This window comes from Salvelinus alpinus, chromosome 9 (genome assembly GCF_045679555.1).
Source record: "Salvelinus alpinus chromosome 9, SLU_Salpinus.1, whole genome shotgun sequence".
NCBI lineage: Eukaryota > Metazoa > Chordata > Actinopteri > Salmoniformes > Salmonidae > Salvelinus > Salvelinus alpinus.
Window position 1 is genome coordinate 3,349,380 of NC_092094.1, and position 15,419 is coordinate 3,364,798.

The 15,419-nt window shown below is 45.8% G+C and overlaps 1 protein-coding gene across 7 annotated transcripts in view; it reads left to right on the forward strand.

Moving 5' to 3' along the window:
- Positions 1 to 15,419, forward strand: part of pgghg (protein-glucosylgalactosylhydroxylysine glucosidase) — a 36,826-nt gene that overhangs the window by 12,708 nt on the left and 8,699 nt on the right. For 6 of the 7 annotated variants that reach the window (XM_071415681.1, XM_071415683.1, XM_071415682.1 and 3 more), the window contains 9 exons: positions 1,477 to 1,658; positions 2,290 to 2,543; positions 2,751 to 2,870; positions 4,142 to 4,273; positions 5,341 to 5,452; positions 5,807 to 5,879; positions 11,241 to 11,377; positions 11,578 to 11,711; positions 14,710 to 14,805. In XM_071415681.1, the coding sequence (XP_071271782.1) occupies positions 1,477 to 1,658; positions 2,290 to 2,543; positions 2,751 to 2,870; positions 4,142 to 4,273; positions 5,341 to 5,452; positions 5,807 to 5,879; positions 11,241 to 11,377; positions 11,578 to 11,711; positions 14,710 to 14,805 (1,240 nt within the window). Of the gene's footprint in view, positions 1 to 1,476; positions 1,659 to 2,289; positions 2,544 to 2,750; positions 2,871 to 4,141; positions 4,274 to 5,340; positions 5,453 to 5,806; positions 5,880 to 11,240; positions 11,378 to 11,577; positions 11,712 to 14,692; positions 14,806 to 15,419 lie in introns of all 7 variants that reach the window. The other variant, XR_011676724.1, reaches the window with a different exon arrangement.

Genomic DNA, 15,419 nt, shown 5'->3' on the forward strand with positions numbered 1-15,419 from the left:
GCACTTGAAGAAACGTTCAAAGTTCTTGACATTTTCTGTATTGACTGACCTTCATGTCTTAAAGTAATGATGGACTGTTGTTTCTCTTTGCTTATTTGAGCTGTTCTTGACAGAATATGGACTTGGTCTTTTACCAAATAGAGCTATCTTTTGTATACCACCCCTACGTGGTAGGGGGGAAAAGCGTTCAGCATTTAAACAACATTTCATTGTATTAAATCATTATAGTCTATAAATTGCGCCAATAGGCTGTGACTTATAATTAAATACAAATTAAAGGAAAAAATGCCTTAGCCTCAGTCTACGATGCCTTTTGAATTCATTTTTAGAAACACGAGTTTCTGGGGCTTCAGGCTCATACGATGGATCCTGGAGAGCTGACCAGCAGTGGAGAATATTCTCTCCAGACTTACAGAGCTACTGCTAAACACCCTTTAGGCCTCTCAGGCTGGGCAGAGATGCAGAGTTATTTATTTTTTCTTCTATAGGTAGACCTAAAGGTTGTTTTTTTGGGGGCAAAATAACCCAATCAAAATAGAAAGCTCCTTGAAAGTTGGAATATGTGTCACAGCCATTGAATGAACTGGACCAATATGCCAGATCAGGTCTATTAGGCCAAAATTAATTACGATCTATTTTACAGAACAAAAATAAAGGAAACTTTTAAGAGATCTGATTTTTTGTTGTTTATAAATACTTTGCTACAATGACACACTTGTCTATTGGAGGCGGCTGATTGTAGAGAAATTAACATTGTGTTGTGTGACACAACTGCACATTTTAGAGTGGCCTTTTTATTGTCCCCAGCACAAGGTGCACCTGTGTAAACATCATGCTGTTTAATCAGCTTCTTGATTATGCCACACCTGTCAGGTGGATGGATTATCTTGGATTATTTTGGCAAAGGAGACATGCTCGCTAACAGGGATGTGAACACATTTCTGCACAACATTTGAGAGAAATAAGCTTTTTGTGCTTATTGAACATTTCTGGGATCTTTTATTTCAGTTCATGAAACATGGGACCAACACTTTACATGTTGTGTTTATATATTTGGTTCAGTGTATATTTCCACACTATGAGGTTGGAATTCTACTGTGAAAGTGTGAAAATTATGATAATGCCCTTTTAGTGTACGAGCTGTTTGAAAAGCTGTGACATTACCAGGCGAGTAAAACTTGGACCAATAAGAAAAGAGTTCCAAACCTCTCAGCCAATAACAGCTAGTTTTCAGTTGTCCCCTCCCCACTCAGACCACTCCCAGACAGTCCGAGCAAAATTCTTGCTTGAGAAATGTCTCTTTGCTAAGAAGCTATTGTTGTTTCTTTTTGATCATTTTAAATGAAAACAATCACAGAAAGGTACTTAATTGTTACCCAGAAATGATTTCATATTGAGATAAAAACTGCTGCATTGAACCTTTTTAATACAGAAGGCCCCAGCATTCAGCTCACAATCAGCCCTTTCCTCCCCTAGTTACATCCAGGGCCGGACCACCACGGCTGAAGTCCCTGGTGGCGTCTGTCCCAGCGTCCACATCATCTGGACCCCCATCACCCCCTCCCTTACCCTGCTGCCCGACCAGGCCCAGTCCCGCTGGGGGTTCGTGGTGGCGGTGGCGGGCAGTCAGGACAGCGTACAGGCTCACTACGACACAGGTAAAGAAAGGGAGTGTGCTCAACTATCCTCCTGCGTTAAAAAAAACAAAAAAACGGTGAAAGCTTAACGTCAACGGTCACATAATGATGAAAACAGCGCTAACTTGATGAAGTTGCAGCTGAAGTCTCCGCTGCGGTACCTCGAGTGGGACATGTCGGACTGAGGCCCGTTATGACAAGAGGTGTGGCGATACTTCGTAATAAGATGACAAGACCAGCCGCGTCTCAAGTTTTTTAACGTCAGCTTAACTCAGCCATTGTAGTAGTGATGTACAGCGGGGAGAACAAGTATTTGATACACTGCCGATTTTACAGGTTTTCCTACTTACAAAGCATGTAGAGGTCTGTAATTTTTTTATCATAGGTACACTTCAACTGTGAGAGACGGAATCTAAAACGAAAATCCAGAAAATAACATTGTATGATTTTTAAGTAATTAATTTGCATTTTATTACATGACATAAGTACAGTGAGTAGATGTTTTATTTGTTTTTATCACTTTAAAGTGTTTTAATTAATACTTCTAAATCTCTGGGGATACAGTATATTGGACATACTGTTTTTTAATGTTTTTTACCAATAAAAAGAAAATGAAACTTGTCATGTCAATGAGCGTTTAAATTGTTAACAGCTCTGGAGCTGATGACCAATGGGAACCTTCGTCCCTCGCACCTCCGGGCGTGGGAGGAGCTGTGGGCGGGCAGCACGCTGGAGCTGACTGGTCCGGACGACCTGAGCAGGGCTCTGATTGGCTGCATGTTCTACCTGCTCAGTGCCTTTCCTTCGTTACACGAGGCGCCCGGTCATTTCGGCGGGGTCAGTCCTGGGGGGTTGTCTAACGGGGGCTCAGGACAAGACTACTGGGGACACGTGTTCTGGGACCAGGTGAGGACAATGTTCTTTTTATTTCAGGATGTAACCAATGAAGGGAAGGTGGTTGGTTGACCAATCAGGTGTACCGGATTACAACACATAAGCGGAACTAGCTGTACTCGAGGAGAGGGTACATTGTGTTTAGGGTAACCTCTACCTACTGAACCATGTGGCTTTTAGTGTGACTGAAATGTCCTTCCCCTCTGTCTCCCTGTATAGGACACTTGGATGTACCCCAGTATTGGTCTCTTCTACCCTCAGTTAGCCCGGGCCGTGCTTGAGTACCGGGTGAGGACAGTGGATGGCGCTAAGGACAATGCCGAGAAGCAAGGCTACAAGGTACTGTCTCTCTGTCTCTCTGAAGCCATGTGTTCACACACTCCCTATTCACAGTCAGGCCTCGTCATGATCTTCTGGCTGCAAGTTTTATAGTTGGCGTCATATTGTGTGATTGTTAGGTACCGTATTAGTGACTATAGTGATTTCAGCTTCAAGTAGACATCTGTATCTTGTTCATACTGTGTGTTGTTGAGTGTCATGTGAAGGCATACATTACAGTTCCTTCAGGAAGTATTCCCTTTTACCTTCTCTACATTTTGTTGTTGTTACGTCCTGAATTCAAAATGGATTAAATAGATTTTAAAACATTCTTCTTCTCACCTATCTACACAGAGTTATGATACACAATCCAAAGTGTAATTAATAACTTGACCATGCTCAAAGGGATATTCAATGTCCGCTTTTTTTGTTTTGTGTATTACCCATCTACCAATAGGTGCCATTTCTTTGCGAGGCATTGGAAAACCTCCCTGTTCTTTGTGGTTGAATCTGTGTTTAAAATTCACTGCTGGACTGAGGGACCTTACAGATAATTGTATGTTTGGGGTACAGAGACGAGGTAGTCATTCAGAAACCATGTTAAACACTATTATTGCACACAGAGTCCATGACACGTATTATTTGACGTGCACATTGGTATTCCTGAACTTAAGGTCATAACAAACGGGTTGAATACTTATTGACTCAAGGCATTACATATTTTATTCATTTGTAAAGATTATGGGGTATTGTGTGTAGACCAGTGACACAAAAGTTGTAACAAGCTGTAACACAACAACATGTGGAAGAAGTCAAGGGGTGTGAAAACTTCCTGAAGACACTGTGGTCCCACAGGATCATACATCACACACTAGAAATGTATTCCCTCACTGTACTTATAGGTGTGATGTGTTTGTAATGGAGTGTATGTAGTGTAGTGTGTGTAATTTAGTGTAGTGTGTGTAATTTAGTGTAGTGTGTGTGTGTGTTGTGTGTAGTGTGTGTGTTGTGTTTGTAGTTTAGTGTGTGTGTGTAGTGTAATGTGTGTTGTGTTTGTAGTGTAGTGTATTATAGTGTAGTGTATTATAGTGTAGTGTATTATAGTGTAGTGTATTATAGTGTAGTGTATTATAGTGTAGTGTATTATAGTGTAGTGTATTATAGTGTAGTGTATTATAGTGTAGTGTATTATAGTGTAGTGTATTATAGTGTAGTGTAGTGTATTATAGTGTAGTGTATTATAGTGTATGTGGGTCAGTGTGTTCTGATGAGATATGATGTTGTCCTACCAGGGACTAAAGTTCCCGTGGGAAAGTGCTGTGTCAGGGAGAGAGGTGTGTCCTGAAGATATATACGGACAACAAGAGATCCACATCAACGGAGACGTTACTCTGGCCTTCCAACACTACCTCTACCTCACACAGGTAACACCTGACCCCAACACTACCTCACACAGGTAACACCTGACCCCAACACTACCTCTACCTCACACAGGTAACACCTGACCCCAACACTACCTCACACAGGTAACACCTGACCCCAACACTACCTCACACAGGTAACACCTGACCCCAACACTACCTCACACAGGTAATACCTGACCCCAACATGTCCTGTACCTCACACAGGTAACACCTGACCCCACCACTACCTCACACAGGTAACATCTGACCCCACCACTACCTCACACAGGTAACACCTGACCCCAACACTACATCTACCTCACACGGGTAACACCTGACCCCAACACTACCTTACACAGGTAACTCCTTACCCCAACACTACCTCACACAGGTAACACCTAACCCCAACACTACCTCACACAGGTAACACCTGACCCCAACACTGCCTCACACGGGTAACTCCTTACCCCAACACTACCTCACACAGGTAACACCTAACGCCAACACTACCTGTACCTCACACAGGTAACACCTGACCCAAACACTACCTTACACAGGTAACTCCTTACCCCAACACTACCTCACACAGGTAACACCTAACGCCAACACTACCTCACACAGGTAACACCTAACCCCAACACTACCTCACACGGGTAACACCCTAACCCCAACACTACCTGTACCTCACACAGGTAACACCTGACCCAAACACTACCTCACACAGGTAACATCCTAACCCCAACACTACCTGTACCTCACACAGGTAACACCTGACCCAAACACTACCTCACACGGGTAACACCTAACCCCAACACTACCTCACACAGGTAACACCTAACCCCAACACTACCTCACACGGGTAACACCCTAACCCCAACACTACCTCACACGGGTAACACCTGACCCAAACACTACCTCACACGGGTATGGTCACATCTAGGCCAGTCATCCGCAGCCGGATCCCTGGCGCTTCTCCTTTGGGCCTTGTTATTTTCTGATCTGAAGGGAAAAGGTATTAGCAATGTAGTGATGGCTGCTTCCACCATATTACCTACACTTTAAAGACCTGCAACCTGTCTCTCTTCTAGGACATGTCTATGTTCACAGAGGGGCGTGGCAGTGAAGTGATTTGGGGCGTGGCTGATTACTGGGTTTCCAGGGTAACCTGGAGCACTGAAGAACAGGAGTACCACATCTTAGGTAAAGGGACACTCCGTAAACGTATTGTTTATAAATAATCAGGCCAACTGATGTCAGTGTATTGCTAGTACTAACTATAATGATAGCTAGTATGAGGTTAAAATGTACTTACTGTGATATTCGGTTGTCTCACCTGTGGTTATCTCACCGGGGCCATCTTAAAATGAATCCACTAACTGTAAATCACTCTGGATAAGAGCGTCTGTTAAATGACTCAAATGTCATGCAAATGTATTGCAACTGATTTCGTTGTCATGCAGACTAGGTAAGCTATTTAGCTTATTGGTCGTAGCAACCCTGTTGCTCGAGTAAACAAGACATTTACCAAAGTGTCTCTTGTCTGTTTTCTGCCAGGTGTCATGCCGCCCGATGAGTATTACTACAACGTCAACAACTCGGTGTACACAAACACTGTGGCCAAGTACAGGTATGTAACACACCCGAGGGGTGGCGTACGAAGCAAGCTACTGTGCATTCGGAAAGTATTCAGACCACTTGACTTTTTCCCCAATTTGTTACGTTATAGCCTTATTCTAAAATTGATGAATTTAAACAATTTCCTCATCAATCTAAACACAATAACCCATAATGACAAAGCGAAAACAAGTTTTTAGACATTTTTGCAAATTTTGTAAAAATTTAAAACAGAAATAGCTTATTTACGTAAGTATTCAGACCCTTTCCTATGAGCCTTGAAATTGAGCTCAGGTGCAACCTGTTTCCATTGATCATCCTTGAGATGTTTCTACAACTTGAATGGAGTCCACCTGTGGTAAATTCAATTGATTGGACATGATTTGGAAAGGCACACACCTGTCTATATAAGGTCCCACAGTTGACAGTGCATGTCAGAGCAAAAACCAAGCCAGGAGGTCGAAGGAATTGTCCGTAGAGCTCCGAGACAGGATTGTGTCGAGGCACAGATCTGGGAAGGATACCAAAACATTTCAGCAGCATTGAAGGTCCCCAAGAACACAGTGGCATCATTCTTAAATGGAAGAAGTTTGGAACCACCAAGACTCTTCCTAGAGCTGGCCGCCCGGCCAATCGGGGGCCTTGGTCAGGGAGGTGACCAACAACCCGATGGTCACTCTGTCAGAGCTCCAGAGTTCCTGTGTGGAGATGGGAGAACCTTCCAGAAGGACAACCATCTCTGCAGCACTCCACCAATCAGGCCTTTATGGTAGAGTGGCCAGACGGAAGCCACTCCTCAGTAAAAGGCACATGACAGCTCGCTTGGAGTTTGCCAAAAGGCACCTAAAGGACTCTCAGACCATGAGAAACAAGATTCTCTGGTCTGATGAAACCAAGATTGAACTCTTTGGCCTGAATGCCAAGCGTCACATCTGGAGGAAACCTGGCACCGTCCCTACTTGAAGCATGGTGGTGGCAGCATCATGCTGTGGGGGTGTTTTTCAGCAGCAGGGAGTACAGAGAGATCCTTGATGAAAACCTGCTCCAGAGCGCTCAGGACCTCAGACTGGAGTGAAGGTTCACCTTCCAACAGGACAACGACCCTAAGCACACAGCCAAGACAACGTAGGAGTGGCTTCGGGACAAGTCTCAATGTCCTTGAGTGGCCCAGCCAGATCCTGGAATTGAACCCAATCGAACATCTCTGGAGAGACCTGAAAATAGCTGTGCAGTGACGCTCCCCATCCAACCTGACAGAGCTTGAGAGGATCTGCAGAGAAGAATGGGAGAAACTCCCCAAATACAGGTGTGCCAAGCATGTAGCGTCATACCCAAGAAGACTCGAAGCTGTAATCGCTTCCAAAGGTGCTTCAACAAAGTACTGAGTAAAGGGTCAGAATACTTATGTAATACTTATTTTTTTATACATTTGCAAAAAATTCTAAACTTATTTTTGCTTTGTCATTATAGGGTATTGTGTGTAGATTGATTAGGGAAATATTATGTTATTATCAATTTTAGAATAAGGCTGTAACGTAACAAAATGTGGAAAAAAATCAAGGGGTCTGAATACTTTCCCAATGTACACTGTAGATCTACTCAGGCTTCTCTAACACTAACCAGCTTCAGTTAGCTTCACATTCCAGCTCCGGCTTCTCTAACACTAACCAGCTTCAGTTAGCTTCACATTCCAGCTCCGGCTTCTCTAACACTAACCAGCTTCAGTTAGCTTCACATTCCATCTCCGGCTTCTCTAACACTAACCAGCTTCAGTTAGCTTCACATTCCAGCTCAGGCTTCTCTAACACGAACCAGCTTCAGTTAGCTTCACATTCCAGCTCAGGCTTCTCTAACACGAACCAGCTTCAGTTAGCTTCATATTCCAGCTCAGGCTTCTCTAACACGAACCAGCTTCAGTTAGCTTCACATTCCAGCTCAGGCTTCTCTAACACGAACCAGCTTCAGTTAGCTTCATATTCCAGCTCAGGCTTCTCTAACACTAACCAGCTTCAGTTAGCTTCACATTCCAGCTCAGGCTTCTCTAACACTAACCAGCTTCAGTTAGCTTCACATTCCAGCTCAGGCTTCTCTGACACTAACCAGCTTCAGTTAGCTTCACATTCCAGCTCAGGCTTCTCTAACACTGACCAGCTTCAGTTAGCTTCACATTCCAGCTCAGGCTTCTCTAACACTAACCAGCTTCAGTTAGCTTCACATTCCAGCTCAGGCTTCATCCCGTCCAACGTCGCTGGATGTTGCTCGCCCTCCTGCTGCTAACTCTAGCAGGCTTGTAACTGTGTGTGCATGTCACACATGGCTAGTCGAACACCGACCTCTTCATTGAGACGGGGCTGTAACATCAGTCCATGGGCCGAGTCAGAACTCTTCATTGAGACGAGGCTGAAACATCAGTCCATGGGCCGAGTCAGAACTCTTCATTGAGACGAGGCTGAAACATCAACCCATGGGCCGAGTCAGAACTCTTCATTGAGACGAGGCTGAAACATCAACCCATGGGCCGAGTCAGAACTCTTCATTGAGACGAGGCTGAAACATCAGTCCATGGGCCGAGTCAGAACTCTTCATTGAGACGAGGCTGAAACATCAGTCCATGGGCCGAGTCAGAACTCTTCATTGAGACAAGGCTGAAACATCAGTCCATGGGCCGAGTCAGTGACGTGAAAAGTTATCTTACAAATAATTCACCAGATGTGTGAAATGGGCTTTTAGAAGTGCCGTCTTTATTTGATTAGTGATCGTTAATGCCGTCTTTGATGTGCTCATCAATGCCCAAGCCCCCCCCCCCACTCCTATCTCCCCTTCTATCTGTAGAACAGCTTGTTGTGGCCATAGACATACAATCCATAGAAGAGTTTTGGAACCTCTAAACCTGACAATTTGACTGTTAAACACTAACAACGGCTGTAAGTCTTTACTTTGAAAGGGAACTGCCATCTATGGATAATATGTCTATGGTTGGATGTGGCTGTCATTGGCCTTTCTCAAATATTAAAATACAATCACGCGGATGTACAGTTTGGAAAGCAAATGCTGTCATTACTAAATGTGATATTTTAACATGACAATTTTTTTTACACACATTTTTTTTTTGTTATTCAAAAAAATATATATAATCGGTCGTATTCCTCAAATGAAGGGGAATAATGACAATATTTTCGAGAGGGAGGGATTCTGATTGAATTGGTCCTCAACTCGTGACTCAGACCCTTCATTCAGGAGTTAGCCTTTCGTTAGTCTGCATCGGAGCAGGTTAGTTCTGAAGGATTCATTACCATAGAAATGTACCAGGCTAAAAGGTTATCCCGAGTTGAACTCAGAGTAGAACTCAGAGTTGAACAAAGTAACATTTACATTAACCAGACGCTCTGATCCAGAGAGACTTACAGGAACAATTAGGGTTAAATGCCTTGCTCAAGGGCACATTTGCATATTTTTCACTTAGTTGGCTCAGGGAATCGAACCAGCGACCTTTCAGTTACTGGCCCAACGCTATTAACAGCTAGACTACCTGCCGTCCCAATTACGTGGCTATTTCCTCAAACATGCTTCGTAGGATACCCCCCCTGTCACGGCTGTTGAAAGGAGAGGACCAAGGTGCAGCGTGGTGAGCGTACATTTTCTTTTATTGAATAAAAGATGACGCCGAACAAAACAATAAACGAAAAAACTAACCGTGAAGCTCAAAGGCAAAGTGCCCTAAACAAAGTCAACTTCCCACAAAGACAGGCGGGAAAAAAGGCTACCTAAGTATGGTTCTCAATCAGAGACAACGATAGACAGGGCTACCTAAGTATGGTTCTCAATCAGAGACAACGATAGACAGGGCTGCCTAAGTATGGTTCCCAATCAGAGACAACGATAGACAGGGCTGCCTAAGTATGGTTCCCAATCAGAGACAACGATAGACAGGGCTACCTAAGTATGGTTCTCAATCAGAGACAACGATAGACAGGGCTACCTAAGTATGGTTCTCAATCAGAGACAACGATAGACAGGGCTGCCTAAGTATGGTTCCCAATCAGAGACAACGATAGACAGGGCTGCCTAAGTATGGTTCCCAATCAGAGACAACGATAGACAGGGCTACCTAAGTATGGTTCTCAATCAGAGACAACGATAGACAGGGCTGCCTAAGTATGGTTCTCAATCAGAGACAACGATAGACAGGGCTGCCTAAGTATGGTTCTCAATCAGAGACAACGATAGACAGGGCTGCCTAAGTATGGTTCTCAATCAGAGACAACGATAGACAGGGCTGCCTAAGTATGGTTCTCAATCAGAGACAACGATAGACAGGGCTGCCTAAGTATGGTTCCCAATCAGAGACAACGATAGACAGGGCTACCTAAGTATGGTTCTCAATCAGAGACAACGATAGACAGGGCTGCCTAAGTATGGTTCTCAATCAGAGACAACGATAGACAGGGCTGCCTAAGTATGGTTCTCAATCAGAGACAACGATAGACAGGGCTGCCTAAGTATGGTTCTCAATCAGAGACAACGATAGACAGGGCTGCCTAAGTATGGTTCTCAATCAGAGACAACGATAGACAGGGCTGCCTAAGTATGGTTCTCAATCAGAGACAACGATAGACAGGGCTACCTAAGTATGGTTCTCAATCAGAGACAACGATAGACAGGGCTACCTAAGTATGGTTCCCAATCAGAGACAACGATAGACAGGGCTACCTAAGTATGGTTCCCAATCAGAGACAACGATAGACAGGGCTACCTAAGTATGGTTCCCAATCAGAGACAACGATAGACAGGGCTACCTAAGTATGGTTCCCAATCAGAGACAACGATAGACAGGGCTACCTAAGTATGGTTCTCAATCAGAGACAACGATAGACAGGGCTACCTAAGTATGGTTCTCAATCAGAGACAACGATAGACAGGGCTACCTAAGTATGGTTCTCAATCAGAGACAACGATAGACAGGGCTACCTAAGTATGGTTCTCAATCAGAGACAACGATAGACAGGGCTACCTAAGTATGGTTCTCAATCAGAGACAACGATAGACAGGGCTACCTAAGTATGGTTCTCAATCAGAGACAACGATAGACAGCTGTCCCTGGTTGAGAACCACACCCGGCCAAAACATTGAAATAGAAAATCATAGAAACACAAAACATAGAATGCCCACCCCAACTCACGCCCTGACCAAACCAAAATAGAGACATAAAAAGGATCTCTAAGGTCAGGGCGTGACACCACCCTCAGGTATTTCCCAATCTCACCTTATTTTCCATAGACCTTATTCATGTGGAAGCCATCGTACTTCCACATCCAGGCTTTGCCGGTAAGAATAGTAGTAACATCAACGACCTTCTTTCTCATCTCTTACCCAGTCTTGAGTTTGCTGTGGAGTTGGCTGCCCTGCTGAAGTACCCTGCTCCTCAGGAGTGGCAGCAGGTAGCAGACAAGATTAAAATCCCTTTCGATCAGAAGCAGAAATACCATCCTGAATTTGACGGCTACAAAAAAGGCGAGTCTTGCCCGTTGCGCACGTTCACTTAGTTGCTTGCTTTACCAAATGAATAGCTCTTTTTCTATGTGTGTATTTTTAAATTTTAATTAAAAAGGTGTACTATCAATCTCATCCAGTCATTTCAGTAATAAGGACATGTAACACATGCAGTATTATTGAGTCTCCGCTTTATTTTATTTTATTTGACTTTCTCCCAGGACAATTTGTGAAGCAGGCTGACACAGTGTTGCTAGGCTATCCCCTGGGTCTACCTATGACCCCTGAGGTCAGGAGAAATGACCTGGAGTTCTACGAGGCTGTCACAGACCCTGGTGGACCAGCTATGACATGGGTACGTCACATACTGGTATTACCATGCACTGCCAAGAACGGGTCAATGTGTCAACTGTACTGTTGAAAGGGGTACCTACCCAACAAAAAGGACTTTATAACACATCACGCATTCATAACCCATACATAACCCATACATAACCCATACATAACCCATACATAACCCATACATAACCCATTCATAACCCATACATAACTCATTCCTAACCCATACATAACCCATTCATAACCCATTCATAACCCATTCGTAAGCAGTACATAAGCATTTCTTTCTACTGCTAATGAATGCAGTATGTGTGTATTATGAATGTGTTCTGAAATCCTTACTGGTAGAAGGGAGTCACTCAGTTGGGGGTGTAGAAGGGTGTCACTCAGTTGGGGGTGTAGAAGGGTGTCACTCAGTTGGGGGTGTAGAAGGGTGTCACTCAGTTGGGGGTGTAGAAGGGTGTCACTCGGTTGGGGGTGTAGAAGGGTGTCACTCAGTTGGGGGTGTAGAAGGGTGTCACTCGGTTGGGGGTGTAGAAGGGTGTCACTAGGCGATGTAGAAGGGTGTCACTGGGGTGTAGAAGGGTGTCACTCAGTTGGGGGTGTAGAAGGGTGTCACTCGGTTGGGGGTGTAGAAGGGTGTCACTCAGTTGGGGGTGTAGAAGGGTGTCACTCGGTTGGGGGTGTAGAAGGGTGTCACTAGGCGATGTAGAAGGGTGTCACTAGGGGGTGTAGAAGGGTGTCACTCAGTTGGGGGTGTAGAAGAGTGTCACTCAGTTGGGGGTGTAGAAGGGTGTCACTCAGTTGGGGGTGTAGAAGGGTGTCACTCAGTTGGGGGTGTAGAAGGGTGTCACTCGGTTGGGGGTGTAGAAGGGTGTCACTAGGGGATGTAGAAGGGTGTCACTAGGGGGTGTAGAAGGGTGTCACTCAGTTGGGGGTGTAGAAGAGTGTCACTCAGTTGGGGGTGTAGAAGAGTGTCACTCAGTGGGGGTGTAGAAGGGTGTCACTCAGTTGGGGGAGTAGACGAGTGTCACTCAGTTGGGGGTGTAGAAGGGTGTCACTCAGTTGGGGGTGTAGAAGGGTGTCACTCGGGGGTGTAGAAGGGTGTCACTAGGGGGTGTAGAAGGGTGTCACTCAGTTGGGGGAGTAGACGAGTGTCACTCAGTTGGGGGTGTAGAAGGGTGTCACTCAGTTGGGGGTGTAGAAGGGTGTCACTCGGGGGTGTAGAAGGGTGTCACTAGTGGGGGTGTAGAAGGGTGTCACTCAGTTGGGGGTGTAGAAGGGTGTCACTCAGTTGGGGGTGTAGAAGGGTGTCACTCAGTTGGGGGTGTAGAAGGGTGTCACTCGGTTGGGGGTGTAGAAGGGTGTCACTCAGTTGGGGGTGTAGAAGGGTGTCACTCGGTTGGGGGTGTAGAAGGGTGTCACTAGGCGATGTAGAAGGGTGTCACTAGGGGGTGTAGAAGGGTGTCACTCAGTTGGGGGTGTAGAAGAGTGTCACTCAGTTGGGGGTGTAGAAGGGTGTCACTCAGTTGGGGGTGTAGAAGGGTGTCACTCAGTTGGGGGTGTAGAAGGGTGTCACTCGGTTGGGGGTGTAGAAGGGTGTCACTAGGGGATGTAGAAGGGTGTCACTAGGGGGTGTAGAAGGGTGTCACTCAGTTGGGGGTGTAGAAGAGTGTCACTCAGTTGGGGGTGTAGAAGAGTGTCACTAGGGGGTGTAGAAGGGTGTCACTCAGTTGGGGGAGTAGACGAGTGTCACTCAGTTGGGGGTGTAGAAGGGTGTCACTCAGTTGGGGGTGTAGAAGGGTGTCACTCGGGGGTGTAGAAGGGTGTCACTAGGGGGTGTAGAAGGGTGTCACTCAGTTGGGGGTGTAGAAGGGTGTCACTCAGTTGGGGGTGTAGAAGGGTGTCACTCAGTTGGGGGTGTAGAAGAGTGTCACTAGGGGGTGTAGAAGGGTGTCACTCAGTTGGGGGTGTAGAAGAGTGTCACTCAGTTGGGGGTGTAGAAGAGTGTCACTAGGGGGTGTAGAAGAGTGTCACTAGGGGGTGTAGAAGGGTGTCACTCAGTTGGGGGTGTAGAAGAGTGTCACTCAGTTGGGGGTGTAGAAGGGTGTCACTCAGTTGGGGGTGTAGAATAGTGTTACGCTGTTGGGGGTGTAGAAGGGTGTTACGCTGTTGGGGGTGTAGAATAGTGTTACGCTGTTGGGGGTGTAGAATAGTGTTACGCTGTTGGGGGTGTAGAATAGTGTTACGCTGTTGGGGGTGTAGAATACTGTTACGCTGTTGGGGGTGTAGAAGAGTGTTACGCTGTTGGGGGTGTAGAATAGTGTTACGCTGTTGGGGGTGTAGAATACTGTTACGCTGTTGGGGGTGTAGAAGAGTGTTACGCTGTTGGGGGTGTAGAAGAGTGTTACGCTGTTGGGGGTGTAGACGAGTGTTACGCTGTTGGGGGTGTAGAATAGTGTTACGCTGTTGGGGGTGTAGAATAGTGTTACGCTGTTGGGGGTGTAGAATAGTGTTACGCTGTTGGGGGTGTAGACGAGTGTTACGCTGTTGGGGGTGTAAAATAGTGTTACGCTGTTGGGGGTGTAGAAGAGTGTTACGCTGTTGGGGGTGTAGAAGAGTGTTACGCTGTTGGGGGTGTAGAAGAGTGTTACGCTGTTGGGGGTGTAGAATAGTGTTACGCTGTTGGGGGTGTAGAAGAGTGTTACGCTGTTGGGGGTGTAGAATAGTGTTACGCTGTTGGGGGTGTAGAAGAGTGTTACGCTGTTGGGGGTGTAGAAGAGTGTTACGCTGTTGGGGGTGTAGAATAGTGTTACGCTGTTGGGGGTGTAGAAGGGTTTTATACCGGCCTCCTGAGTGGTGCAGAGGTCTAAGGCACTGCATCGGCGTCACTACAGCCTGGGGTTAGATCCCATATATAATATATAATCTCTTTTTTTTTTAAAGACGAGTTTTACCTAGTTGGGGATGTCGAAGCCCATTTGTCAAGTGTGTTAGTGTCTGTATTCTGCCAGGGTATGTTTGCAGTGGGCTGGCTGGAGCTGGGGGAGGTGGAGAAGGCTGGCCGTCTACTACAGAAGTGTTTCAAAAATATCCAGGGACCATTCCAGGTCAGAATGGGGAAAAGCTCTCTCTCTCTCTCTCTCTCTCTCTGTCTCTCTCTCTCTCTCTCTCTCTCTCTCTCTCTCTCTCTCTCTCTCTCTCTCTCTGTCTCTCTCTCTCTCTCTCTCCCTCTCTCTGTCTCTCTCTCTCTCTCTCTCTCTCTCTGTCTCTCTCTCTCTCTCTCTCTCTCTCTCTCTCTCTCTCTCTCTCTCTCTCTCCCTCTCTCTGTCTCTCTCTCTCTCTCTCTCTCTCTCTCTCTCTCTCTCTCTCTCTCTCTCTCTCTCTCTCTCTCTCTCTCTCTCTCTCTCTCTCTCTCTCTCTCTCTCTCTCTCTCTCTCTCTCTGTCTCTCTCTCTCTGTTTCTCTCTCTCCCTCTCTCTGTCTCTCTCTCTTTCTCTCTCTCTCTCTTTGTCTCTCTCTGTCTCTCTTTCTCTCTCTCTCTTTCTCTCTCTCTCTGTTTCTCTCTCTCCCTCTCTCTTTCTCTCTCTCTCTCTCTCTGTCTCTCTCTCTCTCTCTGTCTCTCTCTCTCTCTGTCTCTCTCCCTCTCTCTCTCTCTGTCTCTGTCTCTGTCTCTCTGTCTCTCTCTCTGTCTCTCTATCTTTCTCTCTCTGTCTCTATCTTTC